General features: G+C 35.5%; 1 protein-coding gene across 2 annotated transcripts in view; it reads left to right on the top strand.

The window, feature by feature from the left end:
* The window catches only part of Elovl7 (ELOVL fatty acid elongase 7), a 145,682-nt gene extending 134,420 nt beyond the window's left edge, over positions 1 to 11,262 (top strand). For both annotated transcript variants that reach the window (XM_073961970.1, XM_073961969.1), the window contains exons 5-6: positions 9,447 to 9,908; positions 9,976 to 11,262. In XM_073961970.1, coding sequence (XP_073818071.1) covers positions 9,447 to 9,908; positions 9,976 to 10,164 — 651 coding nt within the window. In that variant the 3' untranslated portion in view covers positions 10,165 to 11,262. The remainder of the gene's footprint in view (positions 1 to 9,446; positions 9,909 to 9,975) is intronic.
* Positions 11,263 to 16,433: the final 5,171 nt, after the last annotated feature.

The following is a 16,433-nucleotide window of genomic DNA, read 5'->3' as shown; positions in this document are numbered from 1 at the left end:
AATAGAAAGAACTTTTCAGAATGTTTCGATCTCAGGGCCATACAGTAAAAAGAACAGTTAAAATAGATTCAGGATGATTTAACAAATTTGTTTGTATCTTTAACAAATTAGCATAATTTCTGTTTAGATGGGCAAGCAAACTCATCTTAGCTGATGGTATATTATTTGTTGTGTATATCCGTTTAAAGTTGCTGCTGTTGTTGGAGACGTCACGCCGTCTCTTTTATTTAATAATGGCAAAAAACATGGCCTTAGGCAATATAAATGACACACATGAATATTTTGGGTGATTATATATCTGTTCGAATCTGTTGAAATTGTGAAGATGGGAGCAATAAAAAAGATAGCAGTATTGAACTTTGATCACAAGAATTCTTGAGAATTCCAAACACGTGTTTGTTTATCAATGAAGCGTTGTAAAAGCACGCTTGAAGGTTTTAATATGAATATTTACAAGATTGGAATTATTATTTTAAAGACTTTTTTAAAACGGAATAATCGCCGTGAGATCTGTAAACAACAACTGGTAACCGTAACGGAATAAGGAGTGATTTTTTTTAATAAAATGGAATACCAATTTCGTTGAGGATTTTTCTGAATAGACTCGATTCAATTAAATAAAGACACTTCACAGTTGGAACAAAATTTTAAAAGTGTATAAAACAATTTTCCAGAAAAAAATTAATACAAAAACTGAAAGGCAAGGTAGTATGGTTAAAATCATGGCACAATTACCCAGGTAGTGGTATCGTAAAATTTTGAATATGTTATGTCAAAATGTTCTTTATGTTTTTGGGGGAAATTACAACAAAAATGATTTTTTTATAAAGGGATTTGACTTTTCACATTCGAACAGCTGGTGTGATACCACTACCTTGGTAATTGTGCCATGGTTAAAATAATTTTTTTAAATATTAATTTCATTAACAAGAAATTTTACAACCTCCACTTTCTTCAAAAAATTCTGGGTAGTATATCTTAGCTTACTAGGCATGCCTATTAACCATTAATATACATTCTTACATATGTATGTAAATTTATACATACATATGTATACATTTTATATGTTTATTCTTTATACGAAAAACCTATTCCCAATCGTAGAAAGTGTAAAATAAATAAATATTTGTAATAAAATTACACCTCTAGCCAGACATGCTGGAGAATGGTGAATGAATGAACATTTTATGGAATCTAGCAAATCATAAAATAACGTTAGTCAATCACCTTATAATTTATGCAAATAATTAATGACATCGATTTGTATGAAATCCAACTCGTAGTTAAAACCCCGATATCTTCTTTGCTTCTATTTTAAATTTTTAATTCGGGTCAAAAGACTTTCTCTCTTCAGACACGGAAAGTGATAAAACGACATGCGGCCATTGACCATCATCACCAACAAAGTATGACGAAAATAATAGCGTGATCATGGTGACAATATTTTGTTTTTTTTTGCAATTTCTTGTTATATAAAATAATTTTCATTTTAAAAACCAAAATATCATAAATTATGAATTATTTTGCAAAGCAAAAAATATGGCGAAAACTTTCGCTTGAAAAGAGAACAAAAATATTTCATATGAGGCATATAATCATTCGCAAAATCACAAAAGCATCCGAGGACCGCATTCACACGATAGTTGTTTATGACATCTCTGAATGCTATTTAAATCTGCTTGATAGGCTTGTTTACCTAGGGGTTCTCTCATGTAACGTTGGACCTCTCTTTCTAGAACATGAAGATCCCCCTTGACATGCCTTGCCCTATAGGGCTGGAGCTTCCCGCGCGTTTTTGAGCCAAAACTACTATGGTTTGACGTGGCAGCTGACACTACTCAACTGCGATAGTTGGGGGATACAGGAGAGATAGAGTTTAAACAGTTCCGTGTAAATCACCCCACCTTTGGGGGACTCTGTTTCACTCCACGGTGATTAAACTTATTGTTCCTGAATTTCATGTGCGACTGGCGTCCACACATATAATTGATTATGTAAAGTTTCAAACTTGACCGGAGGGTAGTCTGCTCGATGTCCTCAAACAGCGTGGAGTGCTTGACAGTGGCAAAGGCTTTTGATAAGTCAAGCGCCAACATTACTCCTCTATCACACGACTTGCTCTGGATGGGTCCTACAATAATATATTTGGAGATGGCGTTGAGCTCTATGTTGTTGTTGCAGCAGCATGAAACCTACGTAGAACCATAGGTTTGATGCTGGGTTGGCAGCTGCTGGCTAAAACACTATGGTTTCGGGTTCTGATGATCGACAACACCATAGCTATTTCTGACACTGGGGAGGATTACAGCCTCAAGGGTTTTTGGTACGGACAACAAGAGCGAAATCGGTCTGTACAATTCACCTATGCTGGCATCCTTGTCTGGCTTCAGTAGAGCGACTACCCTGCCCATTTTCCAGACTTCGGGAACAATGTGAATGGCTAGCAACAGGTTGAGAACTTTAGTGATACTCGACGCCCGACATATCCAGCGGTTTCAGCATTGCCATGGAGATTCCATCATTGCCCACCACTTTGAATGATATAGCGTTCCTGATGGCACCCACAACATCATCCATTTTAAATTGTGGTGTTTCCTCCTCGACTGGAAGAGATGTAATACGACGTAGTACTCTTCTCTTCGCTCTGTCACGCCCGGGGTGCTCGACAAACTGTCTTTCCATTGTTCGAGAGTGACTTAAGGCTTGGGTACATAAGCTGCCTCGCCTGCTTGCCTGCTTCATTTCTAACATAATAAAAATAAAAGAATAAAGAAGGCCGAGCAAATTTCTTTATTATTTTTTATTCTTTTATCAGAAGCAAGCAAGGCATGCAGGCGAGGCAGTTTAAGGCCTAGGTACATAAGCTGCCTCGCCTGCTTGCCTTGCTTGCTTCTGATAAAAGAATAAAAAAGAAAAAGGCAACTCAGTTCGAAATTTGCTCGGCCTTCTTTATTCTTTTATTTTTGTTATGTCAGAAATGAAGGAGGAAAGCAAGGCAATCATGGCAAGGCTGCTTATGTAGCTAGGCCTTTAACCATTGCCCACAATTCAATTATTCCGGCTCCAATGTTGTAAGTCTTCAGATGATTTGCGCTCATGCTCGACCATCAACGTGTTGACTTCTTGTGTCAGCTCCCTGACCCGGTGGTCACTGGGGTCGGCATGTCGAAGCTCATCACGCAAATTTGCTCGCCTCTGCTGGAAAGTTTGGTCTCACAGATCTCTGAAGTGGTCTCTTAAACTAGGTCAATTAGCTTTTCATTACTGATGAAAGTGCGGCGTTAAGAGTTGATGAAGTCGGGCGGTCTGTTGATGGAGACAATTTGGGAAGATGGTCTGACCTAAGACAAAGGATGGATTGCTAGGTGACGTCATTTGTCAGATCAAGTGAAACCATACTTTTGTGTGGCGAACTGTGACACTTTCCCTGGTAGTGGCGTTCTCATTGACCGTGCAAAGCGTAGAGACTGGTGCAGCAGGAAAGCTTATACCCTCCACTTTCACTTCTGGTGCGACCCTCCCTCAGTACGTTGTAACCATCACCACGCTGTAGACTGCAGTTATTGTTGAACTTGGTTTCCTGCACGGCCACAACCATGACATGATTCCGACTCGCGAAGTCCACTATATCTTGGATCTAACTCAGACATACGACATGTAGCAATAAAAAGTCTTATCTCACTTTATTCAAACGACCTCCTACAAGAAGGGCCGGTCTGTCTACTAAATGTTTATCATTTTCAAGTGGACTGTATTAAAAATAGATATCCCTGTTCAACTAAATGTCTCTTTCCTACACACACATAACCCTCAGCAAGACATTCACTTTCTTTATTCTTTCAGCCTGTTCGGTACGTGAACATCTCAAAAACGTAGAGAAGTAAAGACTAGAAGAAATGCATTTTCCAAAAACATATGCTAATAGTTCCACATTTTGGTTACAGATGGCTACACAACTCACTGGAATTGATAACAGCAATGCCAGTCGTTTTTGATTCCCATTTATCGCGGCAGAAAACATTAACGTTGTGTTTTGTGGCTGAAATTTATTTCTTTACTTTTTTTATTGTTTATTTAATAATAAAATCAAAAGTGAATGCCGTCAAGCTTGAGTTTTAATGTTTTTCTTGTCAATATTCCAATGAATAACAGTTTTCGTTTAACAGAATGTTGCTATGATATCGTAGCAACAGAGCTTAACTCCCTCTACAGTTAATTTTTAACAATTGACTTTTCCTATCTTGTAATATTGACATCTTTGGAACATCTTGGAGGTAGGGATAGGTAAGTCGACTTTCGGTTAATCGTTTGATCGACTTTTTGCAGTCAAAAATCGTAGTCGACTTTTGTCTGGGGGGAAAATCGCATAATCGATTATCTTGTGATCGATTTTCGAGTTTGTCCGTCGATTGTTGACTTGGCGGTTTTACACTTTTGGCGGTTTTACAGTTTCAAAAGAAAACTCGAAAATCGACGAATAGTCGACTATAATCGATTTTTTGCGGTTATGAAAAAGTCAGTTCTAAAGCTGGGTACACATTGTCAGTTTTGAATGACAGTTTTGTTGTTGCTTGCTAGTGTGGCCGTTTATTTTTGTCATTCATCATGCAATTATTTTATGGTTGCTGGACGGTTGGACAGTTATCGATAATTGCAAAAAATCGTCATTCAAAACTGACAATGTGTACTGTACTTAAGACAACTGAAATCATCGCAAGACCGAAAATCGCATTTTTAGTTTTAGACCCAAATCGAAAAGTCGAAAAATCGATTATTGTTTTCCATTGCCTATCCCTACTTGGAGGCCCAACAAAGATGTAAATATACTAAGATAGGAAAAGTCAATTGTGAAAAATTAACTGTAGATGGAGTTAACCTCTGTTGTTACGATATTATAACAACATTCTGTTAAACGAAAACTGTTACTCATTGGAATATTGACAAGAAAAACATTTAAACTCAAGTTTGACGGCAATCACTTTCGATTTTTTTATTAAATCAACAATAAAAAAGGTAAAGAAATAAATTTCAGCCACAAAACACGACGTTTATGTTTTCTGTCGCGAGAAATGGGAATCAATCTATAACCAAAATGTGGAACTAGTATCATATGTTTTTTGAAAATGCATTTGTTCTAGTCTTTACACCTATACGTTTTTGGGCCCAAAAATAAATATGAATAAAAAGTAAATTATTTCCAAATATGCATATTGGAAATAAAAAAATCAAATAAAATTCTAAATGTAGAAATATAAAAAAATCAATGTTATTATAATCCGCAAGCTACGTGATTGCACCTAGGTAGCTCCTCCATCGTTCCAGCCTTTCGTTCTTGCAGATTCCATCACCTTTGTCTGCCGGCTTTATTTTGCAGCCCGAATCCTCATTTGGTTGCATATTTATTCTGGGGGTACTCTCATTATATTTCTCTGGCTGTTTCTTCTTACTTGTATTGGACATCTTATTCTTCCAGCGTAAAAAGTTATCATTCTGTGGCAGCTTTACTTTTCTGGCCTTGGGGACCTTCTACTTCCCACGCCGAAGAAAGTTATCCTTCTCTTGTTTTTTGGTTGGATTTCTCCTATGCTTAACGTTGAAGAACAATTCCTTTTCTTCCTTCTTTATGCATTTGGCTTCATTTACCACCACCTCCAATTCAATAAGGCTCGACCATTCTCCTTCTCGTGAGATTTCCTGCTTTCTGTCTGATAAATGAGAGATATATATCTGTCATCTTGATACCCTCGCTGCTTTTACGCAATTTCCGATGGGCTAATATTGACGTTCCTCGCTTTATCATTACATCTTGTACTAGCTTTGCGCTCTCTGAGCTAGCCAATTCTTCATTGAGTCTTCTCACTTCTGCCTTCATAGCTGTCACCTCATGGGCTGCCTCTTGGATATCAGCTGTTAATTCTTCCTTGACTACCTTAAGCCCTAAACACATCCAACGTTTTAGTAAAGTTGGATGTCATTTCTGATAAAGGAATATAGAAAAATTCGAACTATATAACCCTTGTTATTTTATTCTCAAAGATGTCAATATTATAAGATAGGAAAAGTCAATTGTGAAAAATTAACTGTAGAGGGAGTTAACCTCTGTTGCTACGATATCATAGCAACATTCTGTTAAACGAAAACTGTTACTCATTGGCAGTCAGACTGACTAATGAGTAGGGGCCTTTACAGTTTTCGTTTAACAGAATGTTGCTATGATATCGTAGCAACAGAGGTTAACTCCCTCTACAGTTAATTTTTCACAATTGACTCTTCCTATCTTATTATAGGTCTGTCCGGTTACCCTAAAATTTGAGACAATTTGTACCAATTGTTGCTGGAAGTCGTCTGTTAACACAAAAAGCCAGCAAAAGAGAGCGAATCGAGAGAGACATTTTGACAGTTCTTTTACTGAGAGTTTGCAAATTCTTGCTGGACAAATTTCTTCTAGCAAACATTTGCAACTCTTCTTCTTCCTGAAAACAATCAATCATATGTTTTTAATTTTTCGTTGATTTATGTTTGTGAAAATAAAAAACAATTTTATTGCGGAAATAGCAAGTCCAATTGTATTATTTTTTTTTAAGACCAAAGTTGCGATGGGGAAAATCTATTTTTGGGTCATTTTCTTTTTTTATTTTTAATAAAATACACATTTTTGCTTCCATTGGTTCCCTTATTGGCCGACAAGTTGTTCTGTTTTGGCAAGCCAGCTGATTGCTTGCTGGTTTTTGCTGGGAAAGTGTCTGTTTACTTTTTATAATTTTCTAGCAAAAGAGAATAAAAACCCCTTACTCTCTGAGAAAGTTCTTGCTGGACATTTCTTGCTGGGAAAGTAACCAGACATACTTAATATTGACATCTTTGTTATTCTTTTATCAGATATGACGTCCAACTTTACTTAAACGTTGTATGTGTTTAAGGCTTTAGATTCCTCAGCCTCACGCAAAGCATTCTTGACTTGCTCATTTAGGGTTTTGGCAAGCTTGACTGCATTTTCCTCTTCAGATGTTGTCTTCATTGCATTCACCTCCGCTTCAATTATCTCCATGGCCGTCATCGCATCGTATTCATTCTGAAGGACTTGTAGCATTTCGAATTGTGTATACACCGTAGATTCCAGTCTTACTTTAGCCCCTTCAGCTTTCTTCCAGTCAATTTGAAGTATCTAATTCATGGCTATCAATTTCGCCATTTTTCTCTCCCCTTGTACCAGATTTTTCTTTCACGTACCCTCTTTTGTTCTACTTCCTCCGACGACCGGGACAGAATGGACAGTTTTTCTGTGTACAGTATCCTTTGTATCACTGGTACCACCAGCTCCTCTTTCTTGTTAAACAATCGGATCACAGGCAAAGCACTGGACCTACAATTACAACTACTATAGTATCGATGTTTTAATTTCTTAACTTCGTAACTTAAAAAAAGGAGCTATAAATAATGATTACTTTAGCCCTGTTCCTTTACGTTCAAGAATCTTTAAGTTTTACAACTTTTTACTCGAAAAGCGTTCCTTTACTTCAGACACAATACAATTCATATGGGAGCAGTTTTCAACTTTTACTACTTTTGCCGGTTTTACCATTTTCAGAAGTAAAGGAACAGACCATTTGTTGATACATCGGTGGTTGGTCTCGCCTTCACATGCGTCGAAAGTATAGGTCTGTATCAACTTCTCTCAGTGAATTTTACTTTCTCAAGCAAGAAAAATTGCAGAAAGTTATGGAACAACATTTTTGTATGAACTTGGAAGAAAGTCAGCTGTTTCCGAAAATTTATGAAAATTCTTTTGATATTTTAGACCAAATGGAAGAAAGCATATATTTTAGAATTGCATTTTACTTATTTAAAACAATAGTCCTATCCACAACGCTTTAGAATCTAAAAAATTAAATTGTGAAATTTTCTTGGTCAAAAATCTTAACATTTCAAGTTGTTTACATTGAACAGCTGATTTAAAGCCAGCTGGCAAAACTTACATATTTTTACGGGACAAATTTTCCCGGCACAAAATTGCAAGTTCTCAGTCACAAAACTGTCAAAAAGTCTCTCTCAACTCGCTCTCTTTTGTTGGAAAATTTTGTTACGAACAGCATTCAGTAAAAATTTTTACGAATTTTTGGGTTATTGTACAGACCTTATACATATATGTAGTATGTACAAAAGTTATTTGCACATTCTCCCGGGCAGATTAAATAATTTTTGCACTATAATCCTCAATAATAAAATTTAATAATACATGAAAAAAGAATGATAGTTTCGTTGTATGTTTAAATACTAAACATTCTGGGTCGGGCCTTAGATGTGTAAAAAGTAATAAATATTTGAGATAAAAGATATCAATAAATTTGGGAATATTATAGAATGTGACCAAAAATCTATATCAGTATTTACGTGATGGCACCTGTCTCTCGTTTGTTGACGACTTCTACACTTTTTCTTCAACTATAAAGGCCTGGGTACATAAGCTGCCTCGCCTGCTTACCTTGCTTGCTTCTAATAAAAGAATAAAAAAGAAAACGGCAACCCAGTTCGAAATTTGCTCGGCCTTCGTTATTCTTTTATTTTTATTATGTCAGAAATGAAGCAGGAAAGCAAGGCAACCAAGCGAGGCAGCTTATATACCCAGGGGCTCAATTCTGTTTCTATGAAAATGTGAAATGAAAACTTTTATAAAGGAAAAAAACTGTCAAATGAAAAAAATTATAAAGGGAATATTTTTCATTTCAAATTTTCATAGAACAAGAATCCAGCCCCAGTAGTGGGATTCTGTAACTCATTCTTGCTGTTACCGACAAAAATCGGTAAAATTAAATCTCAAAATGATGACTAAAAACATAAAGAAAAGTTGGCATCACAGTTTGTGTCGGTAGAGGCTAGCGACTACTTTTTATTCATCGTTAACTTACCGAAAATTTTCGTTAATTATCGAAATTATAAGCATTTTAATTTTACCGACAATTATCGATAACAGCAAAAATGAGTTACAGAATCCCACTACAGTAGTAGATAACAGCAAAAATGAGTTACAGAATCCCACTACAGGTCTTAACTTTTTCGGTGTTTATTTCTTTAGATTGATTTTTTGGTCATGAAAGGTATGAATGATGGTTCAGCTTCATTTGGCATCTTCTTCCCGCTGCCTCTATATTTGAATGTTATGTGTATTACGATAATATCGGGCATTATTTACAATGTGTAATTTAATATTGTATAATAAATGCAAATATCAAACCTTATTACTACGAACAAAATTCTCATGAATATTACAAAAATCAATATTTACAAATAACAAATTTCTAAGCAGACAATAGCAAATATTATTTAAGCAGTGTTAATAATGAAATAAAGATAGAATTACGTAAAAATTTGTTTTGTTTTTATAGACATAGACACGTTTAATTATTTGATATTTTTATACTAATATTCCCCTCTCTCTTTCATTGTAGACGGCGCGTGGTTGTTGGTGGTACTTCTTTTCGAAATTCACCGAATTCTTTGATACCTTCTTCTTTGTGATGCGTAAACGTTATGATCAAGTCTCAACATTGCATGTGATTCATCATGGTATTATGCCCGTGTCCGTATGGTGGGGTGTTAAATTTACTCCCGGTGGTCATTCGACATTCTTTGGTTTCCTCAACACCTTTGTTCACATTATTATGTACACCTATTACATGTTGGCTGCCATGGGACCCAAAGTACAAAAATATTTGTGGTGGAAGAAATACTTGACAGTCTTGCAAATGGTACAATTCGTTTTGGTTATGATCCATTCATTCCAATTGTTCTTCAGAAATGATTGCAATTATCCCATTGGCTTTGCCTACTTCATTGGAGCTCATGCTGTTATGTTCTATTTCTTGTTCTCTGATTTCTATAAGAAGTCTTATTTGAGAAGGGATGCAAAGGTAAGTGAAGATTGAGCTGATAATTATTCATTCTTTCTTTTACTAATCTCTCTCTTTTATCATTTAGGAAAAATCAAAGAAAGCCTATGAAAATGGACTCCTCAAAGCAGCCACAGAAAATGGTAAACATGAAATCAATGGCAACACCAAATTCGCCCAATCGATCAACAACAAATTGGAAGACTATGCCAAGAGCACATCACCCATAGGAGAAACGACGAGACAAAGAATAATTGCTGCCGCTGGCAACAATTAAATCATATCCATTAATTAAAAAACCATTCGTTCCATATGCAAAAATGGTCACAATGGTTTTCTTCGTCTTCATAATTTATTAATTTTTTAATAAACACAAAAACCCTCCCCCCAAATAATTTTATTTAGTTTGTAAAACAAAAATTTAGTTATAAGATTATATTCATTACAAAAAAAAGAAAAGTAATTTAAAATAAAGATGTGGAAAGATGTAAACCTTAAAACAAAAAGAAAACGAACAAAGAAATTCTCATTATAATTGACATAAGAAACGTACCGTTGTCCTGCAGTTAAAAAAAAGAAGAACAAAGAAAGCATATGTCACAGTCTTCTGAAACTGTTGTAATTTGACATTCACACTTTGGAGACAAAAAGCTAACATGACACTCCGATTAAAAGATTATTCAAAATTTTGACGGATACCTCTCGATCTTATAAACGAAGTTGCCAATGTGTTTGAAAAGTGATGCATATGCATTTCTAAAATTTAATAAAAAATACACAACAAATGACAAAATCGCTATCTACTTTTTTCATGCCAAAGAAATTATCATTTTTATGGGTAAATAAAAGTAGCTGTAGTTTTGTCTTGGAACATTATTTGTTTGCCATTTTTTAGACGCCAGGACTAACGGGAACGAACCCATTTCTTGTAAATATTCTTAAATCAGGAGAAATATAACATAAAAAACATCTAAGAACAACAATAAAACAAAACAACGACAACAAATCACTGTAATATTTTCACCCTATTTTTATAATTATTTGTATTTTTTGTTAGAAGTCTCTTTTTTAGTAGCAAAGAAAGGGCCAAACGCTTAATTTTGTGGTATTTGCAGTTTTTTTTATAATTTAATTTTTAATTCTTTTTTAACTAAGAAATAATTACATAAAATATATGTATGTATGTACGTATTTGTAAACCTACATAAGTATGTATGTAGTTATTTAATTTAAAATGACACCCGAGCTTATGTGGCAAATTGCAATTTAATTATTTTGTAATTTTGTTAGAACATAATGAAGAAGAAAATACTTGTAATACTAGAATTGTAGAAAATAAAAGAAAATAAAATATAAGAAAATCCAAAAAAGCGAAGAATATGTGGTGTTTTAATGTAGTTTTTGGTTGGTTGTGAACTCTGGAACACAATTATAGCAAGTTTACATTAGAACTTTTTTGTGGGGTAAACGTCTTTGGCTGACAATTAAAATCCGCTGGTTTTTATCAAAAATAGTTTGTGCCCATTCGAAACCTTGTATTTCGAAATGTATGTTTCGTTTACTCAACATTTGTACAAATTTGGTCTGTTCCTTTACTTTTGAAAATGGTAAAACCGGCAAAAGTAGTAAAAGTTGTATACTGCAGCCATATGAATTGTATGGTCTCTGAAGTAAAGGAACGCTTTTCGAGTAAAAAGTGGTAAAACTTGAAGATTCTTGCACAGGGCTATTGTTACTGGATGTTGTTCGTTTACTCTACAGTACAAAGCAAAAGACCTCAGACGTTTAGTCCCGGGCCACACTACAGTAATTTCACTGAAATTTTGATATGAAATTATGTGTCTCTAGATCGACGTTTATAGTAGAGTAAAATCAAGAAAAACAGCCTACTATGAAAAAACGAAAGAAAAGAAAAACAAATCCCTCAAAAGTTGACGACCCCCGCAAACGTTTTAAGGACCATGATCTGCGAATCTGCACCTGGAATGTTCGCACTCTTTATAGAGAAGGTGCAGTTTACGCATTGGCAGATGTACTTGAAAAGTACAAGGCCGACATTACTGCCATACAGGAAATACGATGGAATGGGAAAGGCGTCACAACAACACCTAAAGGTGACGCACTGTATTATAGCTGCCAGGATACAAAGCATGATTTGTAGTTGGTCGGAGGTTGCAGATTTGTAGTTGGTCGGAGGTTAAAACATCTGGTCTCCAGCTTCACCCCAGTGAATGAAAGACTCGCTGCAATTCGATTAAAGGCAAAATCCTTCAACATCAGCTTTATTTGCGCTCATGCTCCCACTGAAGACAAGGACGAACAGACCAAAGATATTTTTTACGAGCGCTTAGAAGAAACTTATGACCGTTGCCCTGCCCATGACATTAATACCCTAGACAGACGGCAGCGTTAATTTGCATTAATAACTGTATTTAATTTTGGCCTGACAGACGACAGTCTCTGCATTTACGAAACAGCTGATTGCTGTTTTGTTGTTGTTTGCAATGTATTTTTTTTGTTTTCCTTGTGTCTCAGAGCCAGGGATGCCAGATAAGTTTGGTCGAAAATCGGCACTTTTCGGGTGCCAAAATCGGCAAAATCGGCAAAAAAATTAAAAAATCGGCAAAAAATCGGCATTTAAAAAACATTTATTTCAGTTCAAATTATCGCTTTATTTAATAAGCATAGGTTAAAAACATAATATTTAACAATTAAAAATTCATAAAACAAGTCAACAATTCAAAATACGTATGAATATAAATGCTTTTACCATATACATATGTAATATATGTATATTTATAAGTACGCGAGATAAATATATATTCAATTCAGTCAAGCTAAACAAAACTTATACAAATATTGTCTTAAGAGGTTAATTAATAAGGTGATTGTTTCTGTATTAGAATTTTGAAATGTTGTTTTACAATTAAATTCAATTTCTTTAATAACTATTTAAATTAAAGTTTCGAAACAAATCATTTTTAATGAAAACATCATCACAGTTGGACTTATTTAATTTTAAGTAGTCTTTAGTAAAGATAATTCCTTCCATCGAGTCCCTAATGTCATGTTCACACGAGCGTTTCAATTACGTTGTTCGCCTGTCGAACGACGTACACGAATTAACCCGTTTCCACGACACCATTCGTAATTAATAGAAACATAAACAACATTTCCTTCATTTTTGTTTCCATGTTTTCACGAAAATTTGAACCGAAAACACAAAATATATGTACATTAAATGAATAGGAAAAGCAATAGACTTTCCTTCAAATATATCTTCTATATTTAACTACACACATTTCATTCATTTTTTTTTTTTTCATAAATTCTGAATAATTTTGTATTTTCAATATATTTTTATATGTTTCTATTTTCAAAATTAAAGAGAGAGACATATCAAAACAATATTTGTGTATACAGACTTTCAGGTATTTGTTTCCTTTTTGTTTCTGATTTTTTACGCGATTTTGAACTAATGGACAAGAAATGTTTGTGGAATTAACAAGGACACACAACCATCTTCCTTCTGCATCTATATAAAATGTTTAGTTCATTAATTTTCATTCATCTTTTTCCTTTTTTTAAATTTTTGTGTTTTCAACAAATTTTTCAATTTTGAATTTAGACATGTCATAATTAATTTTTTGGATAAATTCTCTCATTTGTTAGGGATGGGACATACTTATTCGTCGTTCAGAGAGTATTTCTAATCGAACAACGTAGAAAAATCGTCGTTCGTTCATAGAATTTTGTGTGGGGAAATAAGTAATTTATTCGTAGTTATGGGTCGAACAACGAATAGAGAACGAACGACGTACCGTGGAAACGGGCTATATTTTTATTTAAATTCACCTGGCTAAAAACTCTTTCCACATTTGATGAAGAATGTGGCAAGACTAAAATATGTTTAATAAATTTGGACAAAGTAGGAAACAATGGTTCAGAATTTGCACATCTTAATTCACATACTGTTTTCCAAAAATCTAGCAACTCTAATTTTTTATCTTTAAACAAATTTTGGAAATTCAAAAGTTGAAAGTTCGTGTAATTCTGAGTCAAAGTCTTGTTTTTCGTTAGTGTTTATAAAGCTTTCGTATTCCTTTATAATGTCGAAAAATGAATCTTCTGTGCCATTTATTATAAAACTTTGATTTATGGAAGCTAGGCACATAAATTTGTTTTCAAAATCAAACCGCTTCAAAATCTGATCACAAAGTTCAATGTAAAAGTTTGTGCAGTTTTTTATTTTTTCCACTAACTCACTTTTCGACAATTTCGTTTTTTGAACAATATCCTTGACGTATATACCCAAGTACACGTTTTGGCAATCAAGGAAATTCAAACTGTTTTTTTTAATCTGTTAAAAAATGTTATCATTATTAATCAAACTACTCTTGACGAAATTACTCATAATCAGTTTAAGTAATCTTTCCATTTCCATGTACAGAATATGAATTTCAGTAGATTCACTTTGAAACATTTTATCTATATCTATGTATCTATCTATCCTACTCATTAAGACAATATAGATTTATGTATAGTTGTCTTTGTTATTGTACCAAATCACAATTTTCATAAAAAACGCAAATTTTATGTGCCTTAAGTAAAAATCGGCATTTTAGGGGTAAAAATCGGCAAATCGGCATTTCTATTTTTTTGGACTAAAAATCGGCAAAATGCCGATAAATCGGCAAATCTGGCATCCCTGCTCAGAGCATGAATATGCTCTCTCCTCCATATGAATATGGGCTCTCTTCTACGGCATTGCCATATTGAAATACCTAAATGCCTTTTAAATGCAGCTCGATTTTGTGCATTAAGAATGTGGATAATGCACGAATTAATTTGAATTAAGGCAGTTAATGCAAATTAACGCTGCCGTCTGTCTAGGGTACAAAATTATACTAGGCGATTTTAATGCCAAAATTGGAAAGGAGAATATCTTTGGCCCAACAGTCGGGAAATTCAGTCTCCACAGTGAAACATCTGACAATGGTATGAGGCTGATAGACTTTGCAGCTGCAAGAAACATGGTAGTTAGCAGTACCAGATTTAAGCATCTCGATATTCATAAGGCCACCTGGCTGTCGCCAGATCAAAGAACAAGTAATCAAATTGATCATGTTGTGATAGATGGAAGACATTCATCGAGCGTGTTGGATGTACGATCGTTCCGAGGTGCAAACATAGACTCGGACCACTACCTTGTTGCGGCAAAGGTACGTACCAGATTAAACGTAGCAAACAAAGTGCGAACAGACACAACACGGTAGTTTGACATCGGTAAGCTGCAATCACAACAGATAGCCACAGCATATTCCACTCAACTGACCCAACTGCTTAATCAAAGCACTCCTCGTCCCGATAACATATCAGGACAATGGCAAAACATTGCCCACTCCATGCAAACAGCCGCAAAATCAGTATTTGGATACCAGAGACCTTCACCAAGGAATCCATGGTATGACCAGGAGTGTCGTGCTGCTACCGAAGAGAAAAATGCGGCATATAGGGCTACTTTACAATCAGTAGCAACGCGTAGCGCACGAGAGAGGTATCGGGAGAAAAGGAGAGAGGAGAAACGTCTTTTCCGCAGGAAAAAGAGGGAGATGGAAAAACGGGAGTGTGAACAAATCGAACTGGCACATCCTCCTGTAGAGACCAGCAAGGTAATCTAGTAACTGATACAGATAGTGTGTTAAGGATATGGAAAGAGCATTTTTCCAAACTGTTGGTATCCAATAGTAGGGGAGTCGACGAAAATACCACAGATCCAATCCAAGAAGACGGTATTGAATGTATACCACCCGGCCAAGAAGAGGTAAAGACAGCAATAAACCGGCTGAAGAATAATAAGGCAGCAGGAGCTGATGGCCTACCAGCCGAGCTGTTTAAAACCGGAGGCAACACGCTGATAAGGTGTATGCATCAGCTAGTTAGCTCTATCTGGCAGGAAGAGCGCGTACCCGACGATTGGTACCTGAGCATCCTGTGTCCCGTCCATAAGAAAGGAGATAAGACTTTATGCTCCAACTACAGGGGCATAAGTCTTCTCCCTATCGCATACAAGATAGTGTCAGGGATATTGTGCGAACGACTAAAGCCCATGGTCAACAGAATAATTGGACCATACCAATGCGGTTTTGGACCTGGCAAGTCCACCATTGACCAGATTTTACCCTGCGCCAAATCCTGGAGAAGACCCAAGAGATGCATATCGACACCTACCACCTTTTTGTCGATTATAAAGCAGCCTTCGACAGCCCGCTACGTTCAAAGGTATTCCAAGCAATGTCTGAATTTGGTATCCCCGCAAAGCTCATTCGGCTTTGTAAAATGACTCTAACTGACACAAGATCTTCAGTTAAAATAGGAAAGAACCTCTCCGAGGAGTTTTGTACCAAAAGAGGTTTCATGCAAGGAGACAGCCTTTCGTGTGACCTTTTCAACAAAAATAACGCTTTACAAAACACTGATACTACCCGTGCTAATGTATGGGTCCGAAGCCTGGGTACTTGCGCAAGCAGATAAGGCAGTGCTTGG

Source organism: Musca autumnalis, unplaced genomic scaffold, assembly GCF_047663935.1.
Source record: "Musca autumnalis isolate F117 unplaced genomic scaffold, ASM4766393v1 scaffold_1, whole genome shotgun sequence".
Classification (NCBI taxonomy): domain Eukaryota; kingdom Metazoa; phylum Arthropoda; class Insecta; order Diptera; family Muscidae; genus Musca; species Musca autumnalis.
Note: the sequence above shows the minus strand (reverse complement) of the source record. Positions and strands in the feature narration are given on the sequence as shown.